Raw genomic sequence first — 17337 nt, 5'->3', positions numbered from 1 at the left:
CATGGGATCACTCATTGCTGAGTATGATTCTCTACACGAACTAACATCACAAAATGAGATTATGACGTGTGTGCGCAGGTGGCTGATGAGGCCAATACGTGACCTACACACTCGGTGACAGTGAGGGCAGATATACTTATATATATATATATATATATATATATATATATATATATATATATATATATATATATATATATATATATTCCCAAATATGACTGCGGGCAGATTGAATAAACTTCCAACAGAAGATAAATCAAAAGTGGAAGATAAATGGAAATATTAAAATACAGCTTAAAAAGGAGAAATCTTACAAAAGAAAATAGATCGACAAGCAAATGCGATGGATTGCGAACAGAATTGGTATGAGCTCAAACCACACACGACTTGGCAATAGATTAAGGCAAAATATCATATTCAGCAATAATAAGAGTACGTTGTGTACAGGTCTGACCAAAACTACGTAACAAGGGAAAATTCATGAAAATAAACTCAAACTTTTGATGAATAACATATCATACACATACAGTACATACAAAGTTACAAATACACAGAAACGAATACAATTTCCCAAATAGCTTCGTTTCACTTACGATTTCTTTTTTCACTTATATCTGTACTCTTGGACTCTTCCATGAGCGTTTTGAGACTGCAACGAGTCAGTTCAGGGTGCAGAGTCACGAGACTTCGAGTCTTCGGAATGACTCGTTCTTCCACGAGTCGGCCAATCAGCCAAGCAGCTGCTTTCTGTAGTTTCAGCAGAATATTTTTGTGTACATCTTGATGTTAGAAAATAATAGAATCATATATTAGTTGCACACTCTCTCTTCATGAAGTACATACATAAACATAGTATATTATAGGGCTAACATATGGTTACACTAAGTCATATAAACAATAATGTGATAATGCATGCTTTTATAAATACCTACATACGTATTCATTATGTAGTAAGTATACATATTCTGATGCTCACAATACACCTTTTGAATACATGTGTGTGTGTGTGTGTGTGTGTGTGTGTGTGTGTGTGTGTGTGTGTATTCACCACGGATCTGCTGCAGTCTCTGTCGAGACAGCCAGACGCCACCCTACAGCAGTGAGCTCAGAGCTCATTATTTGCCGATTTGTGTGTGTGTGTGTGTGTGTGTGTGTGTGTGTGTGTGTGTGTGTGTGTGTGTGTGTGTGTGTGTGTGTGTGTGTGTGTGAAAGGTGCTTCAGGTAGGCCATAAGTGACTAACTTTAAATAATTTGTCTTTTGTTTTTCAGCTCCAACATGGAAGCTTCGACTCTAACTCAGAAGAAGAAAAGACACGACTTTCTCGTTGCCAGAGCCTCCAATCACAGATTGGGAGACTCCAACCTATAGTGTCGCCACGTCCGTGTTTAAGCATGGAAAAGAGTTCCAGTCCTCTGGCGAGAATACGTCTTCAGTGTTAAGAAATAAATGACGGCCAAACGTCATATCTATCCACACACACACACACATATATATACAGTATATATATACATATATATATATATATATATGTGTGTGTGTGTGTGTGTGTGTGTGTGTGTGTGTGTGTGTGTGTGTGTGTGTAATAGTAGTCCTTGATATATACATATGTATATATATATATATATATATATATGTATATATATATACATATATATATATATATATATATATATACATATGCTGGAAGAGTTCAGATCCAATCTTCAAGCTACTTCCGTGCAATAATTTACGATAAAACTCAATGTTAATGACAAAATCCATTTCCTTGATGTTCTGGTGGAAGCTACGTCTGATAGCTTCAGAACTAAGTTTTACCGCAAGCCCACCAATGCTGGTAAATGCATGAATGTTCCCAAGAAAAGTTCACTTAGCTACAAGAAAGATCTTATTTGGGCATATGTCAGGAGGGGAATTTCTGTTTGTCGTTCGTGGCACATGCTCCATTCAGAACTCGAATACTTACAACAAATGTTAGTGAACAATGGTTACTCCAATAATGACTTTGATATTGTAACTAAGTACTTGCTAGACCGCAACGTTACTGGCCAGACTGTGGACCAAACAAATGCTATCACAGGACTCTACCAGAATACGTTTTGCAGCTCTTCTCGGCAAGACGAGAAACAAATCATAGAGATCATTTCTATAAAGAGTAAACCAGTGGGCGAACATGATCAATTAAAAGTAGTTGTATACTACAACAGCCTTCGTTCTAGTTCCTTGGGAATAAAGAACAATCTATCCAACAACTGTGGGATTTTGTCAAAAACCAATGTTATTTATGAAAACTGTTTTACCTTTGAGGACTGCGCGCCTCTTTATTCTACATACATTGGTCATACAACATGTCACCTCAGCAGGCGATTGTCTCTGCATTTGCAACAAGGAGCAATCAAACAGGCTGATATAGATAGACTATCGTCTACAACACTAGCATAGTTACACATTGTAATAGAATTAAGGACTTAAAAATGTTGGAAGCTATCTAAATAAGGGAACGAGCCCCTACCATTAATATACAATCCAATATGACAACAGCCATACCATTGTACAACTCGTCCACTCGACATTATGGCAAAGGTACCCTACCTTATCCTCCCCCTCCCTCTCAACGTAAGGTTCCAGCTTTGAGACGCTTCCTGAGAATCAAGTGAAATGTCCTCGTTCCCTGACTGCCAATATTAAACCTATGTTTTCAGTGTAGAAGTGTTAATTGTGCATTATGTAACCGTGTAAGGTTATCATTAATTTATATTAATCTGTAGTCGATATGCTAATTAAAAATGGAAAACTTTGGACAACTAGTTTTTGCCCATCCTCCATAACCAAGATCCAGCAGCCTCCTTTACAACCGAAGCTACTAGTCTCTCCCTCCGCAGAATCTTCTCGGCCCTCCAACCCCTGGCGAATCGCTACATTCATCTCGCAGTTCCGTGGGCCGCGCATTTACAAAATAGACATTTTCTCTGGGCCATGTCTTTCAATTGTACTAAAGTTTTTTAACACATCGAGTGTTTGACTTACTGCTAGCCCCTGCTCCCGCCTTCCTGACATTTGGCGCCCAACATGGAGCCATCGCACATCATGACACTTGGCACCCAACGTTTGAGTCCCTTGCTCATTCTGACATCTGGCGCCTAATGTTTGGGACCCCTGGCCATCCTGACATTTGGCGCCCAACGTGGGACCAATGTCTTTCCTGACATCTGACATCCCAACGTTTGAGGCCTGTGCAGATCCTGACATTTGGATGCCCAACATTTAGGCCCCCCTATCTCCCACACTGATTGCCTTCTAGTCTGCCAGCTTACCAGCCTGCCTTCCAGCTCACCAGCCTGCCTTCCAGCCAGCTTGCCTTCCAGCCAGCTTGCCAGTCTGCAAGCCTGTCAGCTTGCCTGCCTAACACCCTGCTTGCCTGCCACCTGCCTAGTTGCCAGGCTGTACTGCCTCTTTTCATAATCATTTAGCACACTACAACTGTGTGACGACGATGTACGGCACCTCGACTTCGGTAAAGTTTATGATTAACAACCTCGACTGTCAACTCCCTACGCTGACAGATACACCCTCTCCTACCAAAGATACCAGCCGGTCGCCATACGACGTTCGACCCTGGTCTACCCCAAAGTTGCCAGCCTGCCCGCTAGCTCGTGCTGCATCTTTTCGTGATCATTTACTAGATCATTCAGCATACTAGAGATGTGATACTTTGACCCACTCAACGGAGATTACAAGATTCTGCACCTCGATTCTAGTAAAACTGATGGTTAGCAATCTCGACTGTAAACTTCCTATGCCGACTATGGCCCTCTGCATCGGCCTCTTTAGGTTTCGGCCCCGTCATATTGGCGACGAGGAAAACTCCATGGTTGATTTCTAGTTAAGGCTCCACACGACCTCACCTCCTGCCTCGATTTCCGCAGGGGCGTGTTAGGCAGTAGTCCTCTCGGGCAAACGTACTGCGGTTCACGACGGCCCAGACCATAATGACGGAAGCCAATCGGTCCGTACAACGCGACCTCGGCTGGGACGAGCTACCTTGCGTACCCAGAAGGAGAGATTCACCAGTTAGAGGCGAGGTACGTCTTGGAGCATGACAACGTTGGCCAACCGGCTTGCACAACGCGAGCACGGCTAACCGCCTCGGAGCTCAAAGAAGTTCAAATACACCTCTCCCAGTAGCCGTCTCTCTCGCCAACCTCCCGGTTCCGCAGTCATCACCTGGAACCTCTCTCCACCTGCCGACACGTGGACATCGAGCCCAACAATCTCCTCCGCAACCGAAGCTATCAGCCTCTCCCTCCGTGGAATATTTCGGGTGCCTAAACCCTGGTGAATTGACACCTTTAAACCGCGGTCCTGTGGGCCACGCATTTACGGAAGAGATCGGTTCCCTGTCAAGTTTTTCACTTGTACTAAAAATTTTAACATCTCCAGTATTTGATTTCCAGCTAGGCCCTGCCCCATATCGCCACCTTCCTGACATCTGGCGCCTGCCCATCCTGACATCTGGCACCCAACTTTTGGGGCCTCTGCCCATCCTGTCATCTGGCCCCCAACGTTGGGCCACTGCCAATACTGACATCTAGCACCCAACATGGGGCCACTGCCGTTCCTGACATCTGAAATCCCAACGTTTGGGGCCCCTGCCGATCCTGACATATACATATACATATACATATGGTTCACATGTCTATATACTTGTATCTAAATGCACTTACCATCGAGTTCAACGAAGAGTCTCCAATGTTTGTCGCCCCTTCTTCTTTGGTTCACATATTTCTTCCTTGATTTAGCCTGGCCACTTGTTTTGTCCTTTTCTTCTATAGCAGTTGTTTCCGTACTTCGAGAATCAGCTTTCAGGGTGGATTCACCTTCCAGTTTGCTACCTTTTGAATCACTATTCTCATGCAAAGTTTCGGAAGCAGGTTCGGCTGTTGCCAAAACCATGGATTGTGTTTTTATCTCCGCATAATTTACAGTGGAGTTTGATGATTCCCTCTCAGCTTCTCTGGGAGTTGGTGACGCTTCACTAATATTTCCCTTGGTTGTCACTGACACTCCGTCCTTGTGTTGTTCTCTGGCAGTCCCTGATGCATCGTTTCTGTGTTGTTCTTTGGCAGCCACTGATGATTCACTTCTGTTTATTTCGTTGTCAGACGCTGATAATTGGTGCCTGTGTTGTTCTTTGCCGGACACCGACAGTTCGTTTCTGTTAGGTTCGTTGACAAACGCTAACGTCTCGTTCCTGTTTACTTCGTTAACGGCCTCGGGTACATAATGTCTGGGTTCCTTATCAGTGGGTTCAATATGATTTTCACATTTCTGGATGTTTTTGGTATTTCCAAGACTGTGTTCCCGATTCTGTATCTGAGAAGCGAGCTGGGCTGTCTGTCTTTGAAAGTAGGTGTTTATTGGTATGTAGTCTTGCTTATCTAATCCTCGAGTAGGGCATGGTTTAAGTGTGAGAATCTTATTAAACTGTGCGAGCTTAAGAGAAACTCTTTGGATAAAATCCTCCATTGTAGCTGTTTTTATGTCATGTGTGGTATTCCTCTGCAAATCCTCTTCGTATATTGATTTGCAAACCTTCGGTTCAGCGAGCAAACGAGTTTCTGGTTTAACATTAGGGGTTAGTTTTTCTCGGTCGTCTTTTTCCCTTGAAACCTCTTGTTCAGCAACATGATACTCCTGAGTTTCAACCTGGTTACCTCTCTCTTCTAAAGAAAGTGATTTTACATCAGAACCTGAACTGAGTTCATGTATACTTGTTCTAGATGCCTTCGTCTCCTGTTCAACGTGTTGAGAATCTTGCTGTTTAACCTGTTTACAACTCTCTTTTTCAGAGCACGATTTTACATCGTTAACTGAACTGACTTCATTTTTACTTCCTTCGGTGAAATATTTAGATGCAACTGCCTCTTGTTCAGATCCCTGAGGTTCACCCTCCTTATGATGCTCTTGTGCAGAAAGTAGTTTTGATTCGGTAGCTATCTTCACTTCCTCTCTGTGTCTTTCAACGAAGTATCTGGCCACCATCGCTTGCGCTTCTGCGATTATGTCTTTTGTGGCACATTTTGATGTTGATATCCAGTATGGTTTACCTGGGAATTCTTCAATTGTCTGATTTTTTCCTTTTGACGCTGAATCTTGTTGAGGCACTTTGGGTTCCAGGGCTGTCTGTTTTTGTCTATCCAGAGCTGTCTGTCTTTCCCCCTCTTCTGATATGAGAATGCCCAGTTCCGTCTTGTTCGCTAGTTCGGAATCGGTTTCTTTAGTGAATGCTTTCCTTGGTTTTTCTACATAAGAATCTTTACTTCCACTTTCTGTTTTTCCCACTGTGAGAACATTGTTCAAAAGCATTTCACTAACTCTTCCAAGGGAAGGACACTCATCTTCGTTCATTGCACCTATCCTTTCAGCCAAAGCCTTTAGTCCTTCGACGATCTCGCACTTCTTCGCCTGCCCGAATATGTCACTAATCTTAGCTAACTGCTCTTTCCCTTCATCAGAACCTTCATTGTTCCTGAATAGTTTGCCCTCTTCAGTCATATCAATTTCCTTGGGTGGTAGTTCATCCTCAGGCATTCCACCAGTTTCCACTGGTACTGATTCATATCTACTTATTCCATCGACTTCCTTGGCTAGAAAGCTATTATCTTCCTCAGCTACTTTCTTGCTCTCGGTCGTTATAACTGTTCGCTCAGACAGAAGTTCATTGTCCGTTACTCCATTAGTTTCTCTTAACAGTACACCATCCTCATTTAATTCCTGTGGTCCTTTACTTTGATTTTCATCATAAGAATTTTCTTTCTTCAACATTTCGCCCCTTTCCTCAGTCGGATATAACTGCTCAACAATCCTATTTTCTTTACCCTTTGGCACATTTGCAGTTTTCCCTGGGCTTTCGCACGGACCTTCATAAGAATTACAAGCAGCTTGTGGCTCATTTTCAAGAAGTATTTCAACAGTCGAACACTTATTTATACTTGTTTCAGTATTGGAGCTCGACATCTCGCTTTTACCCATGTTTTCTCTTATGACCAAATCTTCGTTTACAGTTGGCCCACATCTTATATCAGACTGTTCGCTGCCAAGGATCAAATCATTTGTGATCGATTTCTTACCTTTAGATATTCCTCCGGGTAAGATACTATTCACACTTCCTAAAGGATCCTCACTTCTGCTCTCTCTGGTACTTGCGATCGATTTCATACTTCTCACATCTTCAATGACTGACTTGTCACTTTTTGTATCTCTATCAGCCGTGGTTATATATTCACTTTCGTTGTTCCCTTCGCCTATGATCGAATCTTCGTTTTTGGTAATGCTTTTGCTCATAGTGGAGATTTCACTACTGATAATTTCACTACCTGGGGAAATGTTTTTATTTCCATTCACTTCTTCAGTCATGACAGGGTTTGGACAAGCGTTTGCACTACATAAGACTTGTTTTCCATCCCAAGACATAATTTCTTGGGTCATATTCAAAGGTAGCTTCTCCTTGCCTTGCTCTTCCTCTCCAGAGTTCCCATCAGTTTTCTTGACATGTGTCATCATCCTATTAGCTGTATCATCCGTGATCGAGTCCTTATTTCTAATCAATGGACTACTTGTCACAATCGGCTTATGTTCATAAAATCTGCTAGTTGTTTTATTCTGCTTCTCATTTCCAATCTGTATACGACTCTTTTCGAATGGCTTCTTACTTTCAATCTTTTCCATCAACTTTCTCATCGAAGATTTTCCAATGGAGTTTCTTCCTACTCCTTTATCTGTGAGTGGTGTTAATCCTTCTCGACTGTCTTGTATATTTAGTAGAGGCTGCGCACTACAATTCATACTATGGTTTTCTAATGAATTTAAGTCATATGCAGTTTCTACCTCCATACAATCTCTTTTGCCAACTTGTTCTTGGGGCTTGCAGTGATTATTTACAGGATTTGTCACCTCATTTGGATGAGTAATAATGTTTGAAGGTATGGCTTCTTCCAAGATTTGGTCATTCTTGTCTTCACTATCTCCATTCTTCACAAACGGAAGAGAAACTTCTTTTTCTGGCACAATTTTTACCTGTTGAAGCTCACTTGTGTATGCCAAACTTGTTTCTTTTTGTATACAATGTTCCCGCATTGGACTTTTTAATTTTTCACCTTGTGGAGAATAATTGATTACACTAGTCGCTGTGGTTATTACTTTTTGGGGATAATTTTCACCTGCCATAAGTTCTCCCCTCTGGATGGAACTGTAGCTTGCGTTTTCTCTATTTGCATCTTCTATAGGTGAACATCTAGACGACATTAGCACTTTTGTTTCTGTCTGCGTTTCCCTGGCTTGTGTAATATCATCATTTATGTCAACTTGCATGTTAATCGGACGTTCTTCCAAGGAAATCCATCCTTTTCCAGGTGAAGCCTTAGCAAAAGGAAGGACCTCACGATCTTTGTTCATGTTATCTGTTGAAAAACTATTGTATTTTTTCTTGGGCGATTTACTGCTAACTGACAGTCCTTCAGACATAATAATACCAATGTTCCTATCTCTATCCCCAAAGCCTATTTTCCCTGGCACACTATTTGAATGGGGAAGACCCTCCCTAACAAGAGATACAGCTTTATTCCCTGCCATACAGTCCAAGTTTTCTGGCGAATATGTCGTAATTGTTAGCCCATTATCGCAAATATCCTGTTCAAGAGCAACGTTTACACTTTCTTCGTGGATTTCTCCTAGATGGTCTCTTTCTGCCTTCCTTTCTTCTGGCAAAGTGTGGTTGTTGATACACACTGCCATTTTTGGAAGTACATTGGGCATATTAAATGCATCTGCTGTTCCTTCTGTGATTTTATTCCGTTTCTCCGATAAAGACATTGTCCCTACCACAGCACCATCATTTTCATTTGACATCGCCTTTTCCGCTTCGGGTATGTACTTCTTTTCTTCTTGCAAGGTAATCACAGTGTCCGACGGAACATCAATATCATCATCAACTTCATAATTTCCATGGCCACAAGAATTTTTTATATCAGTCATTTTATACAATTTCACTGATATAGGCTCTTTGCTGGATATCATTTTGCAACTATCCGTTAGGAATTGGCTCCCTTCTGCAACGATCTTCATCGATACAGTGCCTTGATTTCTTCTTGTTTCCTCTGGAAAATCGCTTTTTTCTACAATCCTCGTGCTTAATATCGGATTTTGACAGCCTCTTCTTCTCTTAACTGCTTCAGTAATCACGGCATCCTTTTCCGAAAAGTCTCCAATTTCGTGTACTGACTTGCAAGCCTCTGATTCGAAATTTCTCTTTTTTCCCATAGTATTCACTGTTTCATTCTTATCACTTCTCTCTTGACTGCTGCAAATGGTATGCTTCGTCCTAGTAGCTATGAGTCTTAACTGCTTATTCTGATTAATACCGGCGTTGCGAATTTCTGGATCTAATATATCTGTGTCTTTCCCAGTTCCATACTCTTGAGTTGTAGTCGAATAATGGGAGTGACCATGTACATCACTTTCTGTTGTGGTAAGAGATTTTGATGATAGGATGGGGGTTCTTTCAATTCTAGCTAAATCACATATTTCATACCCCAAATTTATTACCTCTGTCTTTAGTTCTTTCTGCACATCAAGAAATCCGGGTTTTTCATGTGATTCTGATGTTTCTTTAATCTGTGTTTCGCTCAAGCTTTCGGATGCGATATGGCATGACCTCAACTCTCCCCAAGTCTGAGTTTCACTAACTACTGGACCCATAGCTGGTTTCATCAATACTTGTTTTCTTTGGTTTTTACCTAAATCAACCCCTGCAGACATGATACCCTGTGCTTTCTCTTTCTGTGCCTCGATAGCATTGGTGATAAATTGGGAATCTTCTGGTTTCATTTGCATTCCAAGGGTATCTACTGATGAGATCATTTTTTCTGTTCCCGTTGAAATTACTTGTTTTTCCTGTGATGACAACTCGCTGCATCGCTCAGTGTTATGCATTGTCAGCAATTCTCTACTTTCTATTACCTGATGTGATAAAGACATGTCAGAGCTTACGTTGATCTCAAAATAAGAACTCTCTCTCACTACTAGAATGTGTTCTAGCACATCAGATCTGTTGTTTGAATCGCACGCAAGTGTCTGAAAACTGGTTTGTATATGGCTTGTTTGCGGTAATTTTTCATTCGATTTAACTTGTTTTCCAATATCACCCACCAGCAAACTTTGTTGTTTTATATCACAAGCATCATTACTTGAAGCTGCTACAACTGCATTAAAGTTGGATGTGTATAAGTAACTGCTGTTTAGATCTACAGCATAATTATGTCTTGGGTTCGTTGGGTGCACTGAAGGGTTTTCATCCTGCAAACTGGAAACGCTGGTTATATTTGAACTAGGTGGTAACTCTAGCCTTTCACTTATTTCTGTACTTTGAGACCTGGGCTTATCCTTAACTAACTGGTGCAGAACTGGAGTCTGCATAGATCCATTTTCAGATTTAGCTATATCCTCGGCTGCAGGTTCAACAGAAACTGCAGTATCAAGTTCAAAAACCACTGTGGAGGCGTCATCATCACTGCTGAGTTCTATTTTATCTGTGTCTCTACTTGCACATATTGCACTTTCCGATGATTTCTCCGTAATCTCAACCTCAATCTGGGCATTTGAGAACCGTGACTGACTAAGATCTACATCGTCCGTTGGTTCACTTATTGATTTGTTCCTGTCCTTGACTACATCAGTGTTCTCTCCTGCCTTACACCTCATTGAATTGTAGGTATTCAAAACAGTTTTACTTTCAATTTCAGCAGTATTCCCTGCCGCAGACACAAGAGAAGTCACAGTGTCAAGCTCAAAAATCACAGTGCAGGCATCATCATCATCATCACCATCATCATCATCGTCCTCAGAAATGTTGACCGCTAGTTTATCTATGTCACTACTTATAGGCATTGGACTTTTCGATGTTTGGGTCTTAATCTCAATCTCATTCTGGTCTTTTGAGACTTGTGAGTGATTAGAATCTGCATCGTTCATTGGTTCATTTCCAAATTTGCTCCTGTCATCGACCACAGTAGAGTCATTTCCTGGTTTACATTTCGTGAAACTGTAAGTCTTACAAATGGTTTTCCTTTCAGTTTCAACAATATCAGCTGCTGCAGACACAAAAGAAGTCACAGTATCATGTTCAGAAGTCAGATTACTTATGTCACCATCGTCTTTAGAATTGTCAGTCACTGCTCTATCATCAATGACCGCTACAGATAATCTATTTTTTGATGTTCGGGTACTAATCTCATCTCCATTCTGTAGATTTGCGAGTTGAGGTTGACTACAATCTACAGAGTCTATTAGTTTGTTTGCTAATTCGCTTCTGTCCTGAACTATGTTACTATTCTTTCCTGCCTTCCATCTAATGGGGTTGTGGGTCTTCAGAACTGGACTAGTCATTACTGATTGAGCTTCTCCTGCACAACCTACATCTACATCTGAGATGTTATCGTTTTTGTTGGATGAGTTTAGTACGCTTTCATTCAAGATTCCTTTTGAATATTCCCTGGAAAAACAGGATGCACTATCTAAAGAAGGCTTTCCTGTAACTGCGGAAAGGTTTCCATCGTTAACTGGTACTATCTCAGGAGAAGAATCGGAAGAAATTACGATACATTCCGGTGATTTCCCTTTCTGGTCAACAGTCACACTATTCTGATTTGGTTCATTTACTGGCACAGCACGGGAGGTAACTGGTGTAGATGCATGACTCTGACTTGAGCATTGGTGGGAGAGATGTGAGGAAGGATTTTTGGTAACTGGAACTGGTGAGGCCAGATGTGTTTGGATTGGCAATATAGCCGGGGTCATTGAAACCTCTGTGACTCTGGTTGAAGTAGGAGAGGTTCTATGAATGTTAGCATCGGTACTGGAAGAGGAGGCACTTGATGGAAGTCGACGGAACTTGTATCGCTGTTTAGAGCTTGTCCCAGGTATAGAGGTGACCTGCGACTGAAGACTAGACGAGGGCGTTTCAGTATCGAACTGAGATGCCTTATCATAAGGCAGTGACTGCGACGATTCTTTAGACTTGGACTTCTGAGGACGCGAAGTGTAAGGTGGTATCGGGAGCAACACACCCTCCGTACTTAGGTTGTAGACGTAAAAACTGTGACGAGGAGGGGAGTCATAGTTTTCGATGTTTTTTTCTTGTTCGTTGCTACTAAGTGATTGGGCTGCTTGTTGCACGGTCTGAGGAGTACGCGATGTAAAACCCTTGACCTTGAATGTAAAAGTAACGATACACTTATCACCATAGAAAAAAAAATGAAAAAATGTGTGTGTGTGTGTGTGTGTGTGTGTGTGTGTGTGTGTGTGTGTGTGTGTGTGTGTGTGTGTGTGTGTTAATAAAGATAATGATGATATCAAACCCTAAAAATAACACATTTTACCCGTACTAACTACATAATTATACACAGTCAATACTTTAGGGATGTAGTCCTTAAAGTTTTTCAGCCCCGATACCCTAGAGTTCAACTCCAAGTCAATCTGATACTCCTACTCCAGTAATAGACTACTGCTACTTTTTTTTTTTTTTTTTTTTACTGTTAAAAAAAGAGAGAAAACAGGACGGCTCTGAACAAAAATTTGAATTCTAGGGACTCGTTATCTTCATTTTCAGTAAATAACTTAATCAAGTATAGCTTTAACACAAAATATTTTCCAGGATTCCTTTTTGGATACCCCCAAGAACTGATTCCGATGCTCCCTGGGTTTACTGAGGCACTATTTTAAGAACACCTACTATAGGGACTTCGGAGGCTACCCTTTAGACCAGAGCCACAATGTATTCGTCTTTATCAGAGACTAAGCTCCACTTATTGAGAAATCCTAATTTTTTCTCCTTTCTACTACCCCACTCCTAACTCTCCATCCTTTCATTTTCCCATGATCCTGTGACGGCGATAAGAATGTCGTCATGATATTCCCATGGTTATCATAGAAGGCAACTAAATGGGACAAAGTCAATGAACTGGGAATCCTCCATTGTATTTTTTGTTTAAACAGTCAAGACCAAACAGATTCTGGAAGGAAGAATCCAACCAGATCTCTGTTAATTGGATTTTTGAATGTCCGTGGATGTGGAACAAGCGAAAGAAAAAGAGAGGAAAGAGAAAGATCGGCAGTATTTTTGTGAAAAGAAAGAAATTGAATGAAACAAAACTAAAAGATGAGTCCAATTTTGGAAGTATGGTAGGTAAGATGTCAGGAATGTTAAAAGAGCGGTGGAAACAATGAGTGGCCCAATTGGTAAGTGATGAGATGTAAAGATGTGTGGTTAATCAAATGTAACCAAGGATATTGTGGGTAAAAATGAGAATAGGTTGGAAGTCACTGGTGTTTGTGAGAGCAAATGGCACGGCCAGCGAGAAAATTGAGGAGAGGGAAGTGTTGGATGTGTGTGTGTCAAATTTTGTAATGGTGTTGGGAGATCTAAATGCTAATGATGGATGTAAACCAGTAAATGGAGTTATAGGGAAGTATGGTGTACCAGGATGGAACGAAAATGGAAGGGAAATGCTGCAGATGTATACTGAAAGACAACTCGTTATAGTGAATATTGTAAGAAGAAATATAAGTATAAATAGGCCAGTGTGATTGGTGGGAGGATAGTAGAGAAAACATGATTGGATTATGTAGTGGTATCCAAGAGGATGATTGGAGGAGTCATGGACATGAGTATATTCAGGGGAAAGGAGTGGAATGTCTGATCATCTTTTGATAGAAGGGAAATTGACAGTACAGTCCCAATCCACAGTTTCTACCACACCCTGACTCCTCATATGTCCTTCTGGTCAAGAGGTGTGTACCAGACAGCAAATATTCAACAACTATAGTCACCTTTTAAACAAATAGGAAAACTGCCAATGCTGCCGACTGGGAACGCGGTAGTTTCTCATAAAAAATGCCTGCACTTTAAGATGCACTTGACAGATATACAGCTTAATTCACGAATTTGAATCCCCACGACTAATCGTAAGAATGTTCCTGATATGGAATGTTATCTTGACGTCAAAGGTTCGCTGTAACAACCGGCGGATACTCAAAATTTCATTGTAACTCTTTTACAACCTCTTTTTTTTTTTTTTTTTGCAATGTGGCTATAAGGTCCGTTAAAACGCCTGCCTCTGACATTGTTACCATAACCTTGTAAGTGGTGGACTTTACAATCACCGGCCTACACACACATCAGTTGCGACCGCTTGAGACGCCTTCTTTGTTTTTGGTACATGCGGAGGTTGAAGAAATTAAAGTATGATAAATTCGTCTATTCTAACCTAACTAAACTAACTTGGATTTAGTAATGCGGTACCAGTACCTCTACAGGTAATCAGGGTCGTCGTTGTCGTCTTCGACCTCTGAATCTATCAAAACAAAGATGGCGTCTCAAGGAGTCCCCGCGACTTCGTTTGTGTATCGCTTTTAACAATGTTTTCTATTATTGATTTCCGCCAAGAAAAACGTATATCATGCTAATGTATTATAATTTACAAAATTAATATTTGGTTTTCTAATGCTATATCCCGTAGGTGTGCACTTCTAAAAAATACCCAACTGTGTGATGTTTAGGAGTAAAATAAGAAATCACCAGATTCTTACAAAAAAAAAATGACAATCACAATGTAAACATTATGATGCAAAGATACCAATACACACACCAAAATACAAAATATATACAGAATATGAAACTAAACAATACACGGAATATCATTATACAAAAATATGAAATATGAATGGCACTACAAACCGCACCCGTTCGACTGTACCTAGTACTTAAACAGTCCCAATACAGAATAGGTCTGGTCACAGAAACAAACCGTCCCAGATACAACCATCACACACACAGAGGACATAGAATGTCTTGTATTACACTACTCCACCAGTCATAACCAGACGACAACAACACAATATTTCTTCCTTGAGTGACTTATAGGTCAATTCGGTGTCTATCAGATAATTGGGAACAGTGAATCTCCTGCAAGAGAGGCTTTGGACAATGGATTAATTGACAGACTGACTGATTGATTGATTGACTAATGAGGTAGTGTGTTTTGACATAGCCCCCTTCCTTGTAAGGGAGTGAAGGACCTTTGGTATATGAAATGATAAATATTTCTAATATCATTAACGCCGATCCTTGGAACAATAAATGTACTCACAGCTCTAGTATTTGGCGTCCTATTCTTCAATGGTGTATGCACTGTCATGGACGAACAAGGAATTCCACGCATCTGACCGATCGACCTAGTCCCCTCAGTAGGTTGGTTAGTGGCCAAGACGGGTTGACAAGCAGCCATTTTGGACATGGATCTAGAGAATTTTCGAGAACGTCCTGGCGTATTAAACTCGCGACGCAATGTGTCAATCTCTTGGTTCACGCTGACCCTGCTGAAATGAAACCTCATGATATTTTCTCCTTAACTACAAGGTGATATTCCTGAAGGTATTGGGCATTTGCTATTCATGACACAAGGACTAGAATAAGGGGTTAACCCCTTTAATACGATGACATATGTTACATACTGTACTTCGGTACACGATAAAGCATGCAATTATCTACAAAATTCACCACCGGATGAAAGCAAAACTGAGCCAGAGATGAACTTGAGTCTATCTACCCTAAATTAATATTAACGATTACTTAGAGGCAACTGCCTACCTTGGGTCATCCGGTATCGGTATAAGGGATGGAAGTTCCACATCCAAGACGTTAAACCTCCTTTGGCCGAACCTGTGGTCATACGAAGTAGTGCTCTCGCTACCATAGCCTTTGGAAGGAAACATGGCTTGAATCCTGACTTCGCTCATATGCTTGCATGCTGCATCTAAAAACACATCACGCTGGAGGAATCCTAGGTTTAGGTACCGAGATGTCTGACGACCACTGGGTTGTGACTCTTCGTTTCCCTGTCTGGAACAACAATCCCTTGACGGATAGCTAGGGGCAGATGTTGCCACAGGGGCATCAGGTTTCTGGTTGGGTAAATCACAGGTATTTATCCCAGAGGTGTCATCTCCCTTTTGCTCACCAACAGTAGGAGTTAGACCAAGTTGCAGATAAACATCGCGGATGAGCATGTGATCATCATTCTGGTCGTTGAAAAGGCTTAAGTTTCCCGTGACTGGAAGACGTCCACAGACGTTGTCCCCTGGTATGGTGGCCTGAGGATCCATTTCGTTACTCTTCCTTACGCCTTGACTATCCCAACAAGTCTCTGCGACATCTCTGCCTGAACTGTCCTCCACGGCTGGCACCTGAACACATGATTGGTTTTCCACATCAACTGCTATACGACCGTATTGCGCACATTGACGAGTTTCGGCGGTTGTTTTTTCTCTCTGGCTTGAGATGTTACTATCGAACTGATTCGTACTATATATTGGGTTTATTATCATGTCTTTCAGTTTATTTTGGCTATTCAACTCGTCTCTTGACCTCGTCTGTGAAGTCACAGGGTCGAGATCTGCCGTTTCATTCCTATCTATAGAGGCCAACCTATCACTGGTTCGGTCACAACGATCCATGTTTCCGTCAGAGTAAACTGTGTCCCCTTTTTGGATTTCATGATTAACGTGACTCTCCACTGACACTGATCCTCCGCTTTGGCTCACACATTCTACTTTACAATCCTTGCCACGAATACTTAACCCATCTCCAGTCAGCATTTTCTCACCTGAAGCAAGATTCATGCTATCACCTGAATTGCCCTCTCTTCTATCATTTACAGAATCACTCGCGCACAATGCTAGAACTGAATGATCAATTCTGTGTTTTTCACTCGTATCCTTTGTGTGATCTTTCTCATATAACAGACTAAAACATGCTTTCTTGAAGTCTTCGCTATGCATAGTCAAACTGTTTGTGTCATTTCGCACATTTTGTTCGAACACATTAGTACTATTTGAGTCCTCTATCCCGCCATCACTGAAATCTTTTGTAGTATCAACATTTTCAAGTGCACACACATAACTGTTATACTTTGTTGTAATAGTCTCATCACCAGTATTGTTAGATTGAATGGCACCAACAGTGTCCCCCAGTACATCACCACTACTGGTGTTCTTTAACGAACTATCTTCCATGACCATATTAATGGTGGAGCGTTTCTACGTGCAATCCCCGTTGTTGCTCAGTAAAATGTCAATGTGCAAGTTGCTGATATCAATGTTACCTCTGATGTTCTTCACAAATCGCCGTTAGTATTCCAGAGTAGAGTCTCCTCTCAGATATTTTCAGTGAAGCTACCTGGTGCACATGTTCCTGAAAAATATCAAGAGTGTTATTCATTCCATAG

General features: G+C 41.3%; 2 protein-coding genes across 2 annotated transcripts in view; one reads left to right on the top strand and one right to left on the bottom strand.

The window, feature by feature from the left end:
- LOC143021812 (ileal sodium/bile acid cotransporter-like) overlaps window positions 1-1504 on the top strand; it is a 30386-nt gene extending 28882 nt beyond the window's left edge. The window contains exon 10 of the mRNA XM_076179553.1: window positions 1270-1504. Within this exon, the coding sequence (XP_076035668.1) occupies window positions 1270-1295 (26 nt within the window). The 3' untranslated portion in view covers window positions 1296-1504. The remainder of the gene's footprint in view (window positions 1-1269) is intronic.
- Window positions 1-17288, bottom strand: part of LOC143021811 (uncharacterized) — a 217647-nt gene extending 200359 nt beyond the window's left edge. The window contains exons 1-4 of the mRNA XM_076179551.1: window positions 15702-17288; window positions 15202-15430; window positions 4723-12262; window positions 594-779 (exon numbers count right to left, since the gene is read on the bottom strand). Of these exons, the coding sequence (XP_076035666.1) occupies window positions 594-779; window positions 4723-12262; window positions 15202-15430; window positions 15702-17131 (9385 nt within the window). The 5' untranslated portion in view covers window positions 17132-17288. The remainder of the gene's footprint in view (window positions 1-593; window positions 780-4722; window positions 12263-15201; window positions 15431-15701) is intronic.
- Between the last annotated feature and the right edge of the window lie 49 nt (window positions 17289-17337).

Source organism: Oratosquilla oratoria, chromosome 43 (assembly GCF_046742065.1).
Source record: "Oratosquilla oratoria isolate Oo_2021 chromosome 43, ASM4674206v1, whole genome shotgun sequence".
NCBI lineage: Eukaryota > Metazoa > Arthropoda > Malacostraca > Stomatopoda > Squillidae > Oratosquilla > Oratosquilla oratoria.
The sequence above is the reverse complement of the archived record's forward strand: the minus strand, read 5'-3'. Positions and strand labels throughout refer to the sequence as shown.